Here is an 18,795-nt window from a genome sequence, read left to right on the forward strand (position 1 = left end):
ACAGTTTTGTTAAAGTATTACCTGCTATGATATGTGATAAACACGATACGAATAAGTGTTTTATAGAGTTCAATTATTTAAACAATTTTTAAACTTTTCTAGGAATTATATTAAAATAAAATAAGCAAATTACCAATGCAACACAAAAAAATCATTCAGAAAATAAATGTGTAAAACTGGTTGGTATTAGGATTTTTCAGTTTTTAAATTAGAAATATTCCAATTTATTGAACTTGATATTCTAGCATCTGAAATTTTAAGAACAAGCTGTATTCTTATTGATTGATGTTTTCCAGGCCAATCCATTATGTGCTCTGTCAAATTTCCTGGTAAACAGTGTGCTGGAACACAAGTTCAAAGAAAGTGTTTTGAACTTGAAACTCTTCATGGCAGTATTCTCTAGCCTTACCAACGAGGTAAGGTTAAAATAAAATATAAGTCAGTACTAAGCATTTTATACTAAATTTAATTTATTCTTAAAACATATGTGCTGTATTTTCATTGTTCTGCACAGTTAAAGCAAACATATGTTGTTCTGATTGTTTGGAAGCAAATAAGCACATGTGCTGTAATGCAAAGGATGAGCTCAGAACTTGGATCATATATTAAAAATTAAGAATAGTTTAAAACGTGTTTATTTGATCAAGGAATAATCAGTGGAGATAAAAATGTTAAAAATATATGGAGAGTAGACTTAATACAAAATCAAACTATTTGAATGAAGTAATAGCTAATCAATGTTCATATTCACAGGCTCATCCAGAATCAACATTTCTGTTGACCAAGAGTTGGGTGAGTGTCTGTGCCTACCGTGTCGTCTGCAATGCTCTCGCATGTTGCTTCCCCTCCGGCTACCTCAGACACTGCTTCCTGCAGACCCTGTGTCAAGTGCAGTTCTCTGAAACTTTGCTAGGTAAGTTTAATCTGCTTGTAATCTTTACATCCTAGAGAAAAACCAAGGTTCACTGATTTATGTCCCCTTCATCCTGTAATTTAACTCTGCTGTCAATTTGGACTCTTATAGATGGCTATTCCAACAGTACAGTCTCTTAATCAGAATAAAGGGGGGAGAGCAACCAAAGTTTCTATTGAAATTAATATAGTTTTTCTTCAGTGAGAACAAGGCACTAATGTAACCGAAGTACATGTAACAGTTACAAATTTAATAGTTTTATAAAACTAATGTCAACACCTAATATATTCATGTAGATTGTATACGTATTTTTTTTAAATTACTGCTATTCATTGTAGTGTTAATTTTTTATGTGTTATTACTATTTGTATTTCACATTTTCACAAAGCCACCACTTTGAACAGCAGACAGACATGCGTTGTAAACCATAGTAGCAGGGTGGTCACAGACTGGCAATTCCGGGAAACCTGTTTTTAGTGCTATTTTTTTGTAATACTGTGTGGATTTCAGACGAACTCAGAAGGTTTCAAAACTGGGGAATTGCTTGACTAAACTCCTGTGAAACACTGTATTGCAACTTTGCAAATGCTTTTTGCAACGGCAGAAGTATAGTGTTGTTTTGGCCCTAGCTTGGTCTGATAATTATTTTCAGCTCAAACCGACCCCTCAGTCTAACTGTTGGCCTGAACTGATACAGAATATCTGGAACCAGCAGACCAGTAAAAGCTCAAACATCCTGGGTAGGTAGTCTGTGTTTGGGGTGTGTATTGTGCGGCAGCTAATTGGCACACACACAATAGTACCACCTCTCTGTGTTCTGAAGGCAAGTTCAGGGTGCCTGTTGTATGCATGCAAGAGAAGAATCTACTATCGGGGATCTTAGCCTTACTACTGTCACATAGTCAATCATTTGTTCTTGACAAAGCAACAAGCAGTTTTAAGTCTGTTTTCTTGATTTAATGTGCGTAGAAAATGATAAAACCTAGATAAAATCATTATTAGTACAGAGTATGTGTGTTCTAGCTGACCAGTCACTGCCGCTGTATCTTCGGCTGTCCGAGTGTCTGTTGTCCACTCAACTACAGCTGGACTGGCGTCGTCTGTGTCTAGACGAGGATTTGTCCCAGCTGGCACAGATGTTGCACAGTCTGACAGACCAACACATGTTCGACACAGCGTTCAAGTTTGCTCTCATCGCTGGCCTGCCTTGCGACAATGTGCTCGTCACTCAGGTGGGAACAGAGGCGATTGTGTTGCAAACATTATTTATATACTAGTTGACTATTGAGAGAAAGAAGCTTTAAGATAATGTCAATGTGTATGAAGTTGATTAGTTACATACTGTTCAGTACTTACACACCTTAACCTATCTATGGTGAAAGAACTATTCCATGTAAAACATACCACCGACTTCAAATGATGCCCACGCCTTTGCCACCTGATGCCATTCTTGCAACTGTGGATGTATCCTAACTGTACAGTGTACACCAACATTCCCCACACACATGGGCAGCTTTGGAACGCTTTCTTGATCAAAGACCTTAAAACATATTTCAGTTTTGTATTTTTATATTAAACAATTTTGAAAATTTCCAACCTACCTATCATTTCAAAAACCTACATTTCAACAAAAGTAGAATGGGCGATTAAGGATTTATAAAAGGGATCAAGTTTAGCTAGCTTACCTAAAAAAATTTTACTCCTAAGGCTAGATGTCCCAAAACATAACGCTGATATTTCGTCTATTATTCGATTTCTACTTACAGTAGATTGATGAAGAAAGTCACTAAAATGATTACTGAATTATCAGTTTTATGTTTTGTGACCATTTATTGTGTGTCTATGGACTATAAATTTTCTATGTTTATACAATTTTTTTAATTATTGTCTATGTGTATAACGGTCAAATAGTAGAATAAGATATTTAGCATAGTAACGAAAGTTGTTCTAAAAAGCTGGTGTACCATTGAAAAGCTAAATAAAGACATTTTTATTTATTTATTTAATTAATCTAGCAGAACCTACAGTCTTGTTGATAGACTCTTTCAACAAATTTAAATTTTCAAGCATTAAGTTTTTTTTACTTTCAAGTTTTTTACCATAAACACAGACATTTTTAACTGCTTATAAATAACAATGAGACAGTTTGTATTGTATTAGAAAATTAATTAGCATGTGGTAGTTTGTGTGATGTTTGTATGAACTCAATTTACCTTACATTTTTCCCATTCAAAGCAAGTAACAAACACTTTTAATATCGTAGATTACGCAACGATCGCGTAAGCATACTATTTTAATTTAATAAGAAAGTATTAAAGTATTTAAACATGAGTAGAACATTTTAGGTCCGAGCCTTTAAACAATTCTATGAGTGTCGTAAAGGCTAATTACGTGTATTCCATACACTACTTTACCTACGACAGATTTTTAATTACTAAAAAATATCACTACTCATAACTTCTAAGAGAGGTTATGTTTCATAACCTCTCATAGCCACTGATTGTGATGCAACAACTTATTGACCCAACCACTCAATTAAATTGGTCTTAACAGATGATAAGTTGAGGTTCAAAGTATTAAAATTTGTCTTCTTTTCTCTCTATTCTTGAACCACATTGGTCCAAACTTGTACTGTAAAGTAACAAAACAATACTGTAAACTAAGTAAACAATACTGTTAAATAATCTTTTAAATTCTAAGAACTGAATTGAAAAGGCTAGTTTAAAAAACGACCGTAGGTAAAACTTTTAATTACATACATTTTATGAAATTCATTTGGCAACTTTAAAGACCTACTTAACTTGTTTCAGTGGTCTGTCTTAGCATCTTCTACAGAACCTAAAGAACGGGAATTTTGGAAAAGATGTGAAGCAGCTTTTCAACAGGCAAGCATTGATCCAGAGATCGCTGTCAATTTTTATCAAAGACAAGCAGCTAACTCAGATGACTTGCAGGAGAGGTAATGTCTTGTTATTGTTTGTAAAAAAATTAGGTTAACCTTGAATTTTAGAGTGCATATAAATTATTAACACGTTCGCTGCGGCCTACTGCTATATCAGTAGTGTGCTTGCCTGCCAAATAATATGTCTGTCTGAGCCCAGCACTCGGCCGGCGATAATGTGATTGTTGCCAGGCTGTTGCTTAGAATACAAGCGTTATTTTGGTGTAGGTTGGTACTAAACATTCCCGTAAAATCCCGTCTGGCAATGCTTTTGTCCTGTTTTCGGGGATTTTCTCTATTCGAGCCATATTACAAAGACTGGTTATTGATCCAGGCAGTGCTGCTACCTTTGGGTGTTTCAGTGAACTACGTCCACTTTCGGGGTAACGCAGAACAATCACCACTACTCTTTTGTGATTCGTCTTACTGAGATATTTCAATGCCAATAGCGACCGCTGATTCAGTAGCACGCTGGGGCTCCGCCTGTGCCTCGCCACAGTTTAGGAGCGCCTGTGTAAAGGTTTTCAGCAGCGAACATGTTAAGTTTGTTCATCGACTCCCATCTTATTTGAAACATTGACCGGTATTTTTGCCAGGTCAACAACACAGTTATGCTCCAAAGATCAAGATTTGACAGGCATAAGCATTAAAATACAGGGTCTCCCAGATCTCTGTATTGATCTTTAGAGGTATCATTCCTGGACCAAAGACACACTAAAATATCAGGTTCATAATTTCCAAGACTCAAAAATTACCTGTACAGACACCATTTTGTTTTTTTACTATTTTCATCCATTCACACCCAATGAGCGCAGATTTTGATGTACACATTATCTTAAAAATGAGTTTACTCATTTATTTGACCCGATTTTCTTAAATTTGGTCTTATTAGAATTGAAAAAAAATTGTCCAGTTAAAACATTGCAATAATTGTTTTGTTTACCAATGTAGTTTTTATGTTATTTCAGTTGCGGTCATTTTGGGACTAAACATGATAAATAAACCACATTTTTTCTCTAAATAGGTTTTTACGTTGTTAATTTATTGGTGAAATTTGAATTTACTACAAAAATCCGTTGTCAAAAAAAATAGTTTTGTGAAAAAACAAAATAGTGTCAGTACAAGAATTTTTAATTTTTTGAAAATTTAAAACGTGATATTATTGTTTGTCTTTGGTCTAGGGATGATACCTTAAAACCTTAAAAAGGTTGGTAGAGAGTTCAGGGACACCCTGTATAGCAGTGTTATATACAGTAGAACCCCTCATATCTGACCTCAGAATAACCAACTCCTCGGGATATCCGACCTATTGTCCGACCGTCTACTTGTTTCCAATTTGGGGCGATAACTCTGAGAGCGATCGGTTGCCCGAAAGGCAGATTGCAACCGGTGACTGCAGGTTATGCTACTCCCGATATCCGGCCTTTTTGCTGTTCCGACCATGGCCCGATTCCGTAGTGGTCGGATATGAGGGGTTCTACTGTATTTATAACTTTATCGTCTAATTTTAATATTTATCATATGACTGGATTAATTTCATATTGTAAATAATTCAATGTTTACAAGAATAAGTGCAAACGTTTGAATGTTCAATGTTATTGTGTTGCATATATATTTTGTATGCATTACACTTAATTGCAGGACTTAATAAGCAGGACAATTTGTTTTTGCTGTCTAGATATTTGCTTCTCAAGTTTGCCCTGGACTGGATGCTGAAGACCACCACAGAGTCTGACATAGTCACCCAGCTACAAACAGAGTTGTACACTACTTGCCTACAAGATAAATTCAAAACTGAGGTGAATCTGGGATAGATGAAACTGAATTGAAGATAACGGTTGGAATAATATTATAATTTGATTAAATATTGCTAGGATTATAAACACTTTTAAATATTTCATTGACTTTAAACAATTATGTAAACAAAGCTACGTCATTAAGGGCCACTGAAGAAATTCATTTATTGCACATTTATTTCAGAAATTATCAGTGGTTTAGTACACCCTGTTATGATAAATAGTACCATAGACTAACAAACTCAAGTAGACTTCTTATCCCATTGTAAATTTTGAAGCTTTTTTTGTGTCTAGTTCATGTCGGTGACACTGACTGCTAGTGTTCACAAAATTTTGTTTCTATTTTAAGGGTTAGTTTCATGATTTGGGCATTATTGCTCGGTTTTATAACTAGGAGACAAGTTATTGTTTAAGATTAGATCGTTTTATTTGGTTAAATGAGGTTTTAAATTACTGAAATAACAAGAAAGAAATTGTAAACAAAACACGACCCCTTCATTCCACCGGAAAGAACTAACAATAAAACTGGCTTCAGCTGTTCCATAAGGATGAGAAATCAACTAAGAAAGTATGCTTTATCTATGATAGTCCTCAGTACTACATAAACATAAATTTAAATTTTAGATCACAAATTTCAAGCTCTAATATGACTGTTAAACTGAGCAACCAACTGTTATTTATTTTGTGTCACGTACAGGTAATCACAGAGGGTGTTACACCAGTATCATTGAGGTGTCTGTCACATCACCTGGTCACATCACATGTACAGTCCGCACCAAAACTGACCAGCAGCCAGTGTCATCAGCTGGACTCTATCATCCACCAATTGCTGGTTGTTGGAGACATCAAAACTGCATTTGTGCTCCAGTCCATCTTCAATCATGTTAATCAGGTTGGTGATGTGTATTTGTGTCATTTATAGAACAGGGGTCTAGATTCTCGATATTTTCAGGCCGTGCTGGGATAAAAGCTGGCCCCCCGATTGGTTCGGTTTGGAAATAATTTTCAGGCTAAACTCGAATCAGGTTGAGCCGAACCAGGGTATTATTTTTGTGATTGCAGAAAGTGTCTGCAAAGAGGTGCAATAGAAATATTTGATTTTACTACCATCACAGGTGATATACACGGTTTTGCCGCAATTTTGTGAGACAATAACAATGCCGGTCATGGAAAACCTGGAAAAATCTGGGAATTTTGTTGGTATGGAAAAGTCAGGGAATCATGGAAAATTCTGGAATGTCTCTTGAAAGACTACCTTTTTACAGATATGCTACATTTTGCTCTAAACACGTTTTTAACAGGGTGATGACTACCCCCCACCTACCTAATGGCAAAAAGAACGACATAAGAACTGATGCACATTTTTATATTGATGGTTAGTTATTGGTACGTGGGAGGAATCGATTTGTAATTTATATAGTTTTAAAAAAGTTTTGTATTTGTAATTTTAAATTATCTTAAACTGTGTAAGTGTGGTACATATCCATGTTGACTTTTTAGTTTTTAGTCTAGAATTCATGCTCCAATTACTAAGATTGAATCACATCCGGCAGTTCAAAAGAAAATTATATTACAGTGTATAGCCAATTGGAGAATCCACACTATTTTAAAGAAACATTTTCGTTCCACTAATAGAATAAATTTTACTGAAAAAGTGTTACCTTCAAACCACCTGAAATACAAATGTTGCAGTGGATTTTGTAGTTAAAACATATTATTCTTAGTTTGCTTGGACTTGCTTTTACAAAAAAAATTATGTAAAAGACAGCTGATCCTGCTTGCGTACCATATTCGACATAGACAAAAAACAACCAATACACTACTCATGAAGGAGAAATAAAGTAAGCAAGAGTTGTTTGATTCATCCCTGTTTGTGCCAGGATTGTGAGTTGCTGTTGGCCTGTATGAGGTTGGCTGAGAGAGTCACGTCTGTCAGCCAGCTGCCCTCCAGAATACAGGAGTATCTAGCTGATGAAACTATGCGAAAACCCAAGATGACTTTGACCTCGCCTATGCCAAGTACGTACCTTTCAGTGTGTTTTGAATCATGAAATACCTCTAAGAATGACTTTGAATGGAGAATATAAGTATTTATGTTGTTGATAAGCTTATCAGACTTAAGTGCTCCCTTTTGTTTGAGTCTGTTTAGTTGAACATTAAATGGTTTGGGCGGTCACATATGTTTGGTAAAATCTGCTTTTTTACCTAGCCAAGCAAACAAATCACTACCTGCTTGTCAAGTGCTGTTTGGTTACGTGTTGTTATTGCTGCATTCCTTTTTTATTTTAATTATGATGGTTGTTTTTAATTTAAGGTCTTCAATGAGTTCTAGCCGTCGGAAAACTACAAGGTCATGTTCTTTACTTTATCCTCTACTATTCTATCTGATTCCATCCCTTAAGTGAAGACAAGCCTCGTCATAGTAGCCTATGAAGATGTGAGGGAACTTTCTGGGGAAATTTCTGTGAGAAGGGGGGCCTTTTGAAATCAATCACCAGTTGATGAAATGTGGTTGCAGAAAATATTCATAATTCATTCAAAATATTCAAGTGGCCCAGGGAGTTCACAGAAAGTTCTACATATTTACACAAACAGGCTGGCAGTGGTTGTCCATAAGCTTATATTGGGACAGGGATTAAAATTGAGAAAACCACATTTCTGATCTGCAGGTTTAAGATTACTAAGGTTTACCATCATCCAAAGTCAAAGTCACACCGCGATTCCCATGCAGAATCACGCTGACCTAGTCATTGCCTCAAAATGAGACTGATGAATGACCACAGTCGGCCTACACCATGCACAACATCGTAAACATTGTGCAAATGTGTATAACTACTATTGAACTCCCTTGACCACTTACGCACATTGACGTTTTCTATACTCCAACACTGGTGATGGACTTTAATAGCGGTTGAAGCTTTACTACAGAAACTGAATCACAGAACACAATTTATACTTTGCAAGAACATTGATTTTCCTTCTCTTTATCCTAATATGACTAGTCTGCGATGGAGAGGCTTAGTTTACAGACAACCCTGGTAAAATAATAAATTCATATTACTGGGTGTATTACAGAGATGCGTTCTAAGAACAACCTGTTACTTAGTGACAACCAGAGTGTGTTGAACACACTGTACGCTCTACAGGCCAACCAGACTTGTACTACGGCCCTCTTTTCCAACATCATCAATGCATTCAAAGTCTCCTTGGCTCTGAGCTGTGATTATAAGGTAAGCAATTATTCTCATTATTCTTATTTATAGGGGTCTGCCTCGGATCTTGTGCCTAAATCCTGAACGTCTGAACGTTATGGCAAAATGGACAATATCTTCCATAGTCATGGCAAAATCATGTTTGTCTTCCGCAGTCGCGGCAAACTCGTCAACATCTACATTCATAGATAATTCGTAAATACCTTCCGTGGTCATAGCGAACCTGAAAACATCCTCTGCGGTCAAGGCGAAATAATCATCATCTCCCACATTCACGACCGTGAAAATCACATGCAATCAAAGTGAAAGCGTTAATTTTTGATTGTACAAATACGCAGACGCTTTCTGAAATTGTGAAAATAAAAGCTCGACTCAGCTTAACTCAAAGGTTTTTCCTGAAAATTATTTCTGGTCCGAACCGATCTCTAGGGACAATTGTTGGCCAAACCTAATCCAAAAAATACCGGGGACCTGCAGATCCCTACCATTTTGCTTACTATTTTACTCGTAAAATTGCTAACACTGCACTCTGTAAGTTTTTGAGAGATTATTGCAATCCATTTCCATCACAATTGGTTAGAAAGTAAGTAAGAGTAACTTGTAAAATTAGTTAACTCAACAAGTATGATTATGTTTTATAGGAGATTATTCTAGACAGTGAGCCCCTCGGCAGGTTGAAGGTGGAACATGACTTTGAGGTAGCTTCTGGTCTGCTGAACCTGGCCGGCCTGACACGGTATGAGGGAACTCAGTACGTTTGTTCTCAGATAGTGAACGTGTTAACCACAGATCCAGGTGAGGAAACTGTCTTAGCTTTAGGCCAAAAAGTGTATTGTAGAAAAGTTGTTTGGCGTTATGTAGCCTATGTCTCTATTTAAGTGTCTGATGTCCTCCCAGATGGAATAGATCTTCGAATCATCGTTTAATTTTTTCTTCCTTAATTTTGATCATTGGTTAGGTCCCTAAACAGTACAGGAATTTGTAATCCTATTATATCATATTAATTGTATATACATTGTGTTTTTTAACGGAAGTTAGGAAAATATCTCTAGCTTTAGTGTCAGACACGATATAAATATGTGTAATATTAGAAGTTATAAGTCATTCTAAGCTTGATCTACTGTAGGCTAGGCTAGAAAATGAGCAAGTAGCTTTGATAATGGACAGAACAAGACATTCTGTTCCCATGTTAACAGTAACATCCTCATAAAAGTAACAAAAACTAGCAGAGGAAATAGAATCTTGGACAGTATCACACACTTTTGAGTGGCTCACTTAAGTTCCATATGAATACAATTGGCTACATCTAGTATATGGGATATCTAATCAATGGTCTATGGTAGTAGTAACTAATACAGAGTTTCTTGTGTGGTCAGAGGACGTCAGGTACATGTTGTGGGGTTGTGACCTGGACGCAGAGTTCTCGTGTATACTGGAGCTCAGTGGCTCTGCTCTACTGTTGGGCAACTTGCTGCTGGCCTCTGATCCTCTGGCATTCTCTCACCCCTCCACCTACAGACAAGGTAGGGTACCCTGTGTGATGACAAGTGTTTGTTGAATGTTATACAGGGTGAGTTTTAACTGTCCCCCCCCCCCCCCAACTTTTTTCTACATTTTTTCAAATATCAATCCCATAGTCGAGGCGCTGAGGGGGTTTGAGCATGCAAAAAATTTTAACGAAATTTGACTTTTGATTGTTGCTATGGGTACCTAGTAGATAAAGAAAATCGATGTCGTCGCATTTTAAAATGACTCTTATTAATTACAAAATAATTAATAAATGCACGCATATTAACTCAACACAAAATCTATTTCATGGATGTTTACAAAACAAAAACAATAGAAAAACATATGATAGTAAAAATATGTATAAATGAATTATAAACAGTCTTAGAGAAGACATAACAGTCTCCCCCACTATTTTGAACTTGCAGTGTATTATTATGAAAGCACAAAGTCCTTGTATCGGCCCGGCATTTGCCTTTGTCGCCTTGATCTTTCTTGATTCTCAGGAATATGGCGATTGTTCGTTTCTGTTCCCTGAACTACTGGAACCTCTGCATTGTTTGCTTTGGGAGTTGGTGGTCTTTCGGAAATTGACGGTCCTTCGGAAGTTGATGGTCCTTCGGAAGTTGATGGTCTTACAGAAGTTGATGGTCTTTCAGGAGTTGATGGTCTTAAGGGAGTTGATGGTCTTTCAGGAATTGACAGTCTTTCAGGATTAGAACAAGTAACAGCCTTAGAATTTTCTTTTGTGCTGTGTTTAGAAGCCCGTGGAACATCAAATATGTGGATTGGTCCCGTGGTAACAATTTTTGGTTTTGGTATCAAAGTAGACCGCAATTGATCAATGTGTCGTTTAACAAGTCGGCCTGACTTGTCAAGGGAAACTAGATAGTGTCGAGTTCCCAACTTTTTGTTTACTTCTCCAAACTCCCAAACGTTCTTGTTGTTTATGAAGAGACGAACCTGAACTCTCTCCCCCTCGTTGAATGAACGTGCAGATGGAGCATTTCTAGTTGAAGCTTTTTGTACGTTGGGAAAAATGGCATCCATTCGTATTCTTAACTTCCTGTGGAGGTAAAGTTCAGCCGGTGATTTGCCACATGCTAGAGGAGTTGCCCGGTACCGCATTAAGATCTTCTGGACCTTTATTGCCATTGGTATGTTTTCCGAAGCTGTGGACTTCAGGCGGTTCTTCAATGTTTGAACAGAGCGTTCTGCTAAGCCGTTTGTTGCTGGATGTCCTGGAGATATGAATTTCTGGAAAATGCCGTGCAATTTGCAATAAGCTTGGAATGTATCACTTTGAAAAATTGAGGCGTTGTCAGATACCATAACATTCGGGTAGCCGTGTGTTGCAAAAATCTGTTCAAGCAGATTTATGGTATTGGAGCTGGATGGTGCATCTTTGATTACTTTTATCTCCGCCCATTTTGATCTAGCATCAATACACACGAGGAAGTTGAAGCCTTGAAACGGTCCTGTGTAGTCAATGTGTATTCTTTCCCAGTTCTCTTTTGGGATTTCCCACGGGTGATTGGGAGCTTTGGGCGGATTTGACCGTGTTAGTGCACAATTTTCACATCCTTTCACAAGATGCTCAATGTCCTTGTCAATATTTGGCCAGTAAACATAGCGCCGTGCTAGCTGTTTCATTTTTGTGATTCCAAGATGACTTTCGTGAAGTTCATTTAGAATCTTGTTTCTAAGTAGTGATGGAATGTAAACTCTTTCTCCCCGGAAAATAATGTTTTCGACCAACGTAAAATCAGAATCAGTTGAATTGGTGAGTAGGTCTTTCAAAATCTTAGAGAGCACTGGATCTTTGGCTGTCTCGTTCTTAATGATTTCAGCTGTGATTTCATGGCTTGAAATTTGAAAAATAACTTGGCTGCAGATTTGGTGTACCTCTTTTCCGATTTTCTTGTCTTTAGTAGAGTGAGTCTGTGTAAGAGGAGCTCTTGAAAGACAATCCACGTTTTTATTTTCCATGCCCTTTTTGAACACCAACTTGTAATTGAAACCTGACAGATATGATGCATATCTGAGTAAACGAGCTGAAGTCATTTGTGGTAGAGCCTTGTCATGTCTGAAGATCCTAGATATTGGCTGATTATCTGTTACAAGTTGAAATTGAGTCCCGAATAGGTAATAATAGAAGTGGGAGACACCAAAAACTATGGCTAATGCTTCCCGGTCTAGTTGACTATAGTTACATTCGGCATCAGTGAGTGAACGTGAGGCGTAAGCAATTGGCCTCTCAGTACCATCTATTAAGTGGCTAAGAACTGCAGCTAGTCCAGTAGGTGAAGCGTCTGTGGTGAGGACTAACGGTAGTTTTGGATCGAAAGGTACGAGTATCCTGTTACTGCAGAGCTCAGTTTTGATTCGTTGAAAAGCCTTTTCACATTCTGGTGTCCATTCCCATTTCTTATTTTTGCGTAACAAACGTCGCAAAGGAAAAGTGACAGTTGAAGCATCTGGAAAGAAACGAGAGTAGTAAGAAACCATTCCTAAGAATCGTCGTAATTCTTCAACTTTTGATGGACGTGACATTTCTTTAACAGCTTGAACTTTGGTAGGAGATTTCTTTATTTTGTTTAACTCCACCACTCGTCCTAGATATTCTATTTGTTCTTGAAAAAATGAACACTTCTGTTTGTTTATGTGTAAGTCAAAATCTGAGAGTCGTTGAAGACAGGCCTGTAGATTTCTTTTGCACTCATCCATTGTTGAGCCATGGCAAATTATGTCATCAAAGTAGGCCTCGGTTTTAGGCAACCCCTTCAAAATTTGTGTAAGAATTCGGTTGAATTCAGAAGGTGCTGTCTTTATTCCGAAACTTAGACGATTGACACGATATGTTCCACGGTGTGTTGACATTGTCTGGATAATACTGGACTCTTCGTCGACCTTGAGGTGCAGATAAGCTTTGTACAGATCAAGTTTACAAAAGTAACGAGATCCTCTCAAACTATCGAGTACATCGTCAATTTTTCGAATAGGATGGTTTGCCTGGACTATTTGTTCATTCACACCACACTTGTAGTCGACACAGAGACGAACACTTCCATCTGCCTTAGGTATCACGACTAGTGGTGACCCCCAATCACTTGACGTAACAGGTGAAATGATTCCTTCATTTTCAAGTAAATCTAGTTCCTTGTTGACCTGATCAATAAGAGCATGAGGTACGTTCCGTTCACGATTGAAAATAGGCTTTGCTCCTGATCGAAGATGTAATGATACTGTAAAGTTTGGAACGCATCCAATTTTTGGCTCGAAAATTGGCGCAAATTTTTCAAACAGTTCCTCAACTGAATTTACTGGTTGTAATTGAAGGGTAGTAGCTGGTCGGTTCATTTCAGCGTCAATTTCACACAGTTCAATACCCAGTCCTCGGATCCATTGGCGCCCTAGAAGTGCATCATGACCTGAAGGGACGATGTGAAGGTCACCTTTGAACTGTTTACCCTTGTATGATACAGAAACTGATACCTTTCCCTCTGGTTTGATTATGTCTCCAGAGTAAGAACGGAAAGCTAGCCTTGATGGTTCTACAGGTACGTTCAGATGTAGACGTTCAAAGTCATTCTTCGCAAGGAGAGAAAATTTAGCCCCACTGTCAACTTCAAAACATTGCAATTTTCCATTTATAGTGACAGAAACAATGTACTTGTCTGAATCATATCCAACTTCAAATAAATCTACGACATCAAAGTTCTGGTAGATCGAATCAATTTTGTGCACTCCGTAATCAGAAGAGTCGTCACTAGAATAATCGTCATCATTTGATCCTGAATGTAGGTTGTTGGTTGAATTTAACTTTGATGTTGATTTCTTAGTCCTTGACATCAGTGTAGTTATGCAGACCGCAGAGACATGTCCTCGTTTTAAACACTCCCCACATTGGAGTTTATATTTGTGTCTGTTACAATTTGCAGCAATGTGTTTGTTACTACCACATCTAAGACAGAGGCCTTCTATTCCGAGGGCATTGAAGTCAGGTCTTTTGTTATTTGAACGTTGTTTCCAGTTGAGAGATGTCTTGTTGGATGAGCGATTGTTAGAGAACTGGTGGGATCGTCTGGAAGACCTTGTAATTTTGTGCACTCCAGCCGAATCCATATTAAAGTTGTTAGAACATGCATGTTGGTGAAATTCTTTGCTTTCAACCTTTGATGCTTCAAGAGCAATAGCTTTCTCTAGAATGTCATCAAACTTTGTGTAAACGGATTGTAAAAGGTGTTCCCTAAGCCAATTGTCCTTCAATCCTCGTATGAACTGTGCCCGCAAGAAAACATCAGCAATTGACACAGATGTTCCACATTCATCGTTGGAGCATTCCACTGCAAATTCACATTCTTGAAGATCACGTCTGAGGTCGGCCACAAACTCTGAAATTGACTGGTTTTCTTTTTGAAAGATATTTAAGAAATAATGTTGAGCAACAACAACACTTTTCTTTGGAGTCAATAGTTTCTTGAAGTCATTCAACAGAGTTTCATAATCTAATGATTTGAGTGGCTTGTCTGGGCCCAAAAATGCAGATAGGTTGTTATAATGTTCACTACCTATAGAATTACACAAGAGCTGAGCAATTTTCTTCTTATCAGTCAAACCTTTCATTGTATAATAGTTTTCGAAACGTTCTAAATAGCTGGTAAACTTTTCTTGTTTGGCATTGAAGTTTTCGAATGTAGCAACATTTGACATTGTAGATTGACAGCTTTCTTCTCTGGGTTTTACAATTGATGTAACAATTGTTTGAATTTGAGCTTGAAACATGTTTGACATCTCACGTACAAGTGCTTTTTGTTGTTCATTGAATGTGTTTAGAAGTAAGGTAAACTGTTGTGCATCCATTATAGTTTGAACTGTATAAAATATTAATGTATCTTGAAACTAGAAATTGAATGTAATTTTTAAAAGTAAATGTGTTGAATTTTTCAGTGGCTAGTTGATTTTCACACTCGTCGCCAATTAAAATGACTCTTATTAATTACAAAATAATTAATAAATGCACGCATATTAACTCAACACAAAATCTATTTCATGAATGTTTACAAAACAAAAACAATAGAAAAACATATGATAGTAAAAATATGTATAAATGAATTATAAACAGTCTTAGAGAAGACATAACAGTTTATAGGTGGTTAATAACATGGGGGGGGAGGGGGTGAAGTTGTGGGGCAGCCCGGGGGGCCGCCGCGCACAAAATAGCTTATATCTCGAGAACCAAATGTCATATGAATACGTTAGACATGTCAAATTGTGCAGAAAAATGCATTCTACAAATAGATTATGTAGTAGTTTCACGGAAATTGACAAGAAGTTACTAAAAATTATATTTTTTAAATTTACGATAAGTATAATCAGGAGTATAATGGTTTTTGTTGTTGTTTAGATTTTTAATTAATTGACACTAATTTTTTAATTGACAACTTTTGAGAGTAGTACACAATAGGTAAATAGTACTTCTGTATAATGAAACTATTGCGGTACATAACTTAACAGCTATACAATCCTCAGATCCAATAAACATAACACAAACAAAGGCGCAAAACGCGTCGCGGTCATTGTTCCTGCTGCCGTAACTATTAATGGCGAGTACAGTTCAAGCTGAGACTTATATTATACTTTTAGAAAGATGGAGATTCTGAGGATTCATTTTCATATATATAAAATAGTATTGAGGAACTATTATGTAGCGAGAAATATAGTTTGTAAAAGAAGAGAGTTTAAAAAAATTTTGGTAGTTGAACGTTTCCATCACCTAACCAGGCTGCACAATTGGTGCAACAGCTGTTTCGGCGATCGCGTAAAGGTAGTGTAAACGATACGAGTAGAAAATGTTAAATACAAGCCTTGGCGAGTGCCTTAAAAACTTCTAAGAGTGTCGTTAACACTATTTACGCGAGTTATGTGCATTAATTAACCTGCGACAGTATTTTAATTACCAAAAACCACTACTCAAAAATTAAAAAGAGAGGTTATTTTTTCTTTACCCCTCATTGTCTCTGACAGTAATGCAACGAATCATCGCACCAATCGTTAACAAATAAATTGACCTGAACAGCTGAAGTTATAGTTGAACTTCGAGGCATTATCATTTTACTTCTTATCTCTCAATCCTTGACCCTATCTGGGTACCAGTGGTGGTTATATTTTGGCCCTTTTGTAGTGGTACCATATAATTCACCAGAGAACAGTTACATGCCCATATAAGTAGATATCTATTATATATTATGTTTCAGTGATAAATGTAGAATATAATAATATAAAAATATATATTATGCAGCAATGCTTTTAGGGGTAGTAGCAAGAGGTTTGAAAATTTTTTGATTATTCAAATTAGAAAGGTCTAAATCAACCCGCAAAAATCATAAAAATAATGTTTTTATCCATATTATCCAAATGTTAAGGTTGTGTAAAGTATGATTCCTTACGTAGAAATATCAATGTTTTTTTTTTTAATACGCATGAAAATAAAATTATAAAAAACTACCAAACTAGTTTAATTACCAAATTGTATTTCATTGTTGTATGAGAAATAAATTTATTGCATCAACAGTAAATAAATATTATACTGCTGTAACAATTTAGTATTTTCACAAAAATTTTCAATAGAATAATTTAATTTTTACCATATGTTTTTATTTTTATCAATATGTCAATCCATCTCTCTTTATCAAACCTTGTATAATATATGGCCAAACAGACCAATAGGTAATTGATTCAATACATTATAATATAGAACATTTTCAAATAACATTATTTCATGATTTACATATAATAACCTATAACTTTTTGTAACAAAGTTGCTTCAAATTCAATATAATTTTACTTAAATAACTTGTCAAAATTCAAATTTAGCTCTATGGCAAATGAAAATTGTTATAATATATGTGTGAATAGTGGCCTACAATTTTCCGTGATAAAGTCAGCATTGACATATGTGAATGCAACAATGTATCAAACCTTCCTCACTTCTAAGAGTGCTGAGCTAGTATGAAGATATAAATTGTAAACTGCATATTGCATATTGTAAAAATTTATAAAAAAGTGCATATATTTGGAATAAATTAGTGAAATTTGATTAAAGAAGATCCGTCCTTGTTACAAACATTAATAACTACACAACATCAAGAAATTTAACTGTGAAGAAGACATCAATTTTGGTGAGATCACTCCAGTAGACATTTTCTTTCCTTGGATCAAAGCCATTACAACGTTTTTAAGCCTAACTTTTGAACTTTTGTACCATAATTTAAAAGTCAAGAAACTAATAGAAGCTTATTCAGAACATAAATTAATTCAACCTTTCAGAAAATAATTCAAACATAATTTCAAAACAAAATTTAATTAGGCTATATATGTAACGGGTATGATCAGATTTTTCTTATACTAGAATCAAAAATCAAAATACCTCTTAACTACGGTACATGAATGACTGATAGCGCGCTCTACTATGCGACATAATTCAAAACTCGGCCACTAGGGGTCAGCACTCTACGGGGCAAAACGTCTAGTGGACGAGTCCAAAGCCTGGGTACGGGGGAGTAGCGTATGGGGTGAGAGACTAAAGACCTAAGGGAAGGAGAAGAGAAGACAGATGAGAGGAGCTTGGTGTTGAGTGAGGTTGTACAGAGTTAGTCACTGGATGTTAGTTTAAAGTATTTGGATCATCAGGACAGGCTAGTTAGTGACGTGTTGCCCTGTGCTAACTATTTTCTCAATAAATACTCATTACTCAACACAACTTGTCTTATTACTGCTACCGGTCTTGACAACTACGAGGGTGTGGTAAAGGTAGTCGTGAAGCCGAGGAACAAGATGGCGATAGGCCTACAGGTGATCGACTGAACTGTACTGGACTACAACGACGGAAATCGAGGAGCAAGATGATGACACCGGTGATACAGGTGACCGATTGAATTGGACCACAACTACAACGACAGGTGATTGACTGAACTGGACTACAACTTCAACGACGGAGATCGAGTAAAGACGAAGTACTGTAACCTACGTAGCGACGCGACGAAGTGGCGCCAGGGGACTAAGGGAGTCGTCCAACCAGAGCTTCGACGCAGGAAGCGGCATTAAGCTAAGTGTTAAATTATAAGAATTCAATAGATTAATAAGAATTAGGCCTATATAACATAATAAATAAATAATAATAAAAAGACACCGTTACAGATTGGCGCCAGCAACGTGTGGCTTTGGAGCTTTATAATTTCTAACATTAATAAACTATAAACCTCCAAAAGAACATAAAATTAGGTTGTACATAGGCCTAACCTATTTTGAAGCAACTTATATGTTAGTTGTTTGTCTTATCTATTTTGAACTATAACTTATGTAGGCCTAACCTATTTCAGACTATAACTTATGTAGGCCTAACCTGTTTATTTTGAATTATATGTA

At 36.5% G+C, this 18,795-nt stretch overlaps 1 protein-coding gene across 1 annotated transcript in view; it reads left to right on the forward strand.

Annotated features, from left to right (window-relative positions):
- Positions 1 to 18,795, forward strand: part of LOC128988835 (spatacsin) — a 72,785-nt gene that overhangs the window by 37,080 nt on the left and 16,910 nt on the right. The window contains exons 24-33 of the mRNA XM_054410521.1: positions 297 to 416; positions 754 to 913; positions 1,937 to 2,145; positions 3,724 to 3,872; positions 5,533 to 5,653; positions 6,348 to 6,542; positions 7,531 to 7,669; positions 8,726 to 8,880; positions 9,504 to 9,657; positions 10,239 to 10,385. Of these exons, the coding sequence (XP_054266496.1) occupies positions 297 to 416; positions 754 to 913; positions 1,937 to 2,145; positions 3,724 to 3,872; positions 5,533 to 5,653; positions 6,348 to 6,542; positions 7,531 to 7,669; positions 8,726 to 8,880; positions 9,504 to 9,657; positions 10,239 to 10,385 (1,549 nt within the window). The remainder of the gene's footprint in view (positions 1 to 296; positions 417 to 753; positions 914 to 1,936; positions 2,146 to 3,723; positions 3,873 to 5,532; positions 5,654 to 6,347; positions 6,543 to 7,530; positions 7,670 to 8,725; positions 8,881 to 9,503; positions 9,658 to 10,238; positions 10,386 to 18,795) is intronic.

Source organism: Macrosteles quadrilineatus, unplaced genomic scaffold, assembly GCF_028750875.1.
Source record: "Macrosteles quadrilineatus isolate MER2022 unplaced genomic scaffold, UCM_ALF_1.0 Scaffold_3__2_contigs__length_128488019, whole genome shotgun sequence".
Classification (NCBI taxonomy): Eukaryota; Metazoa; Arthropoda; class Insecta; order Hemiptera; family Cicadellidae; genus Macrosteles; species Macrosteles quadrilineatus.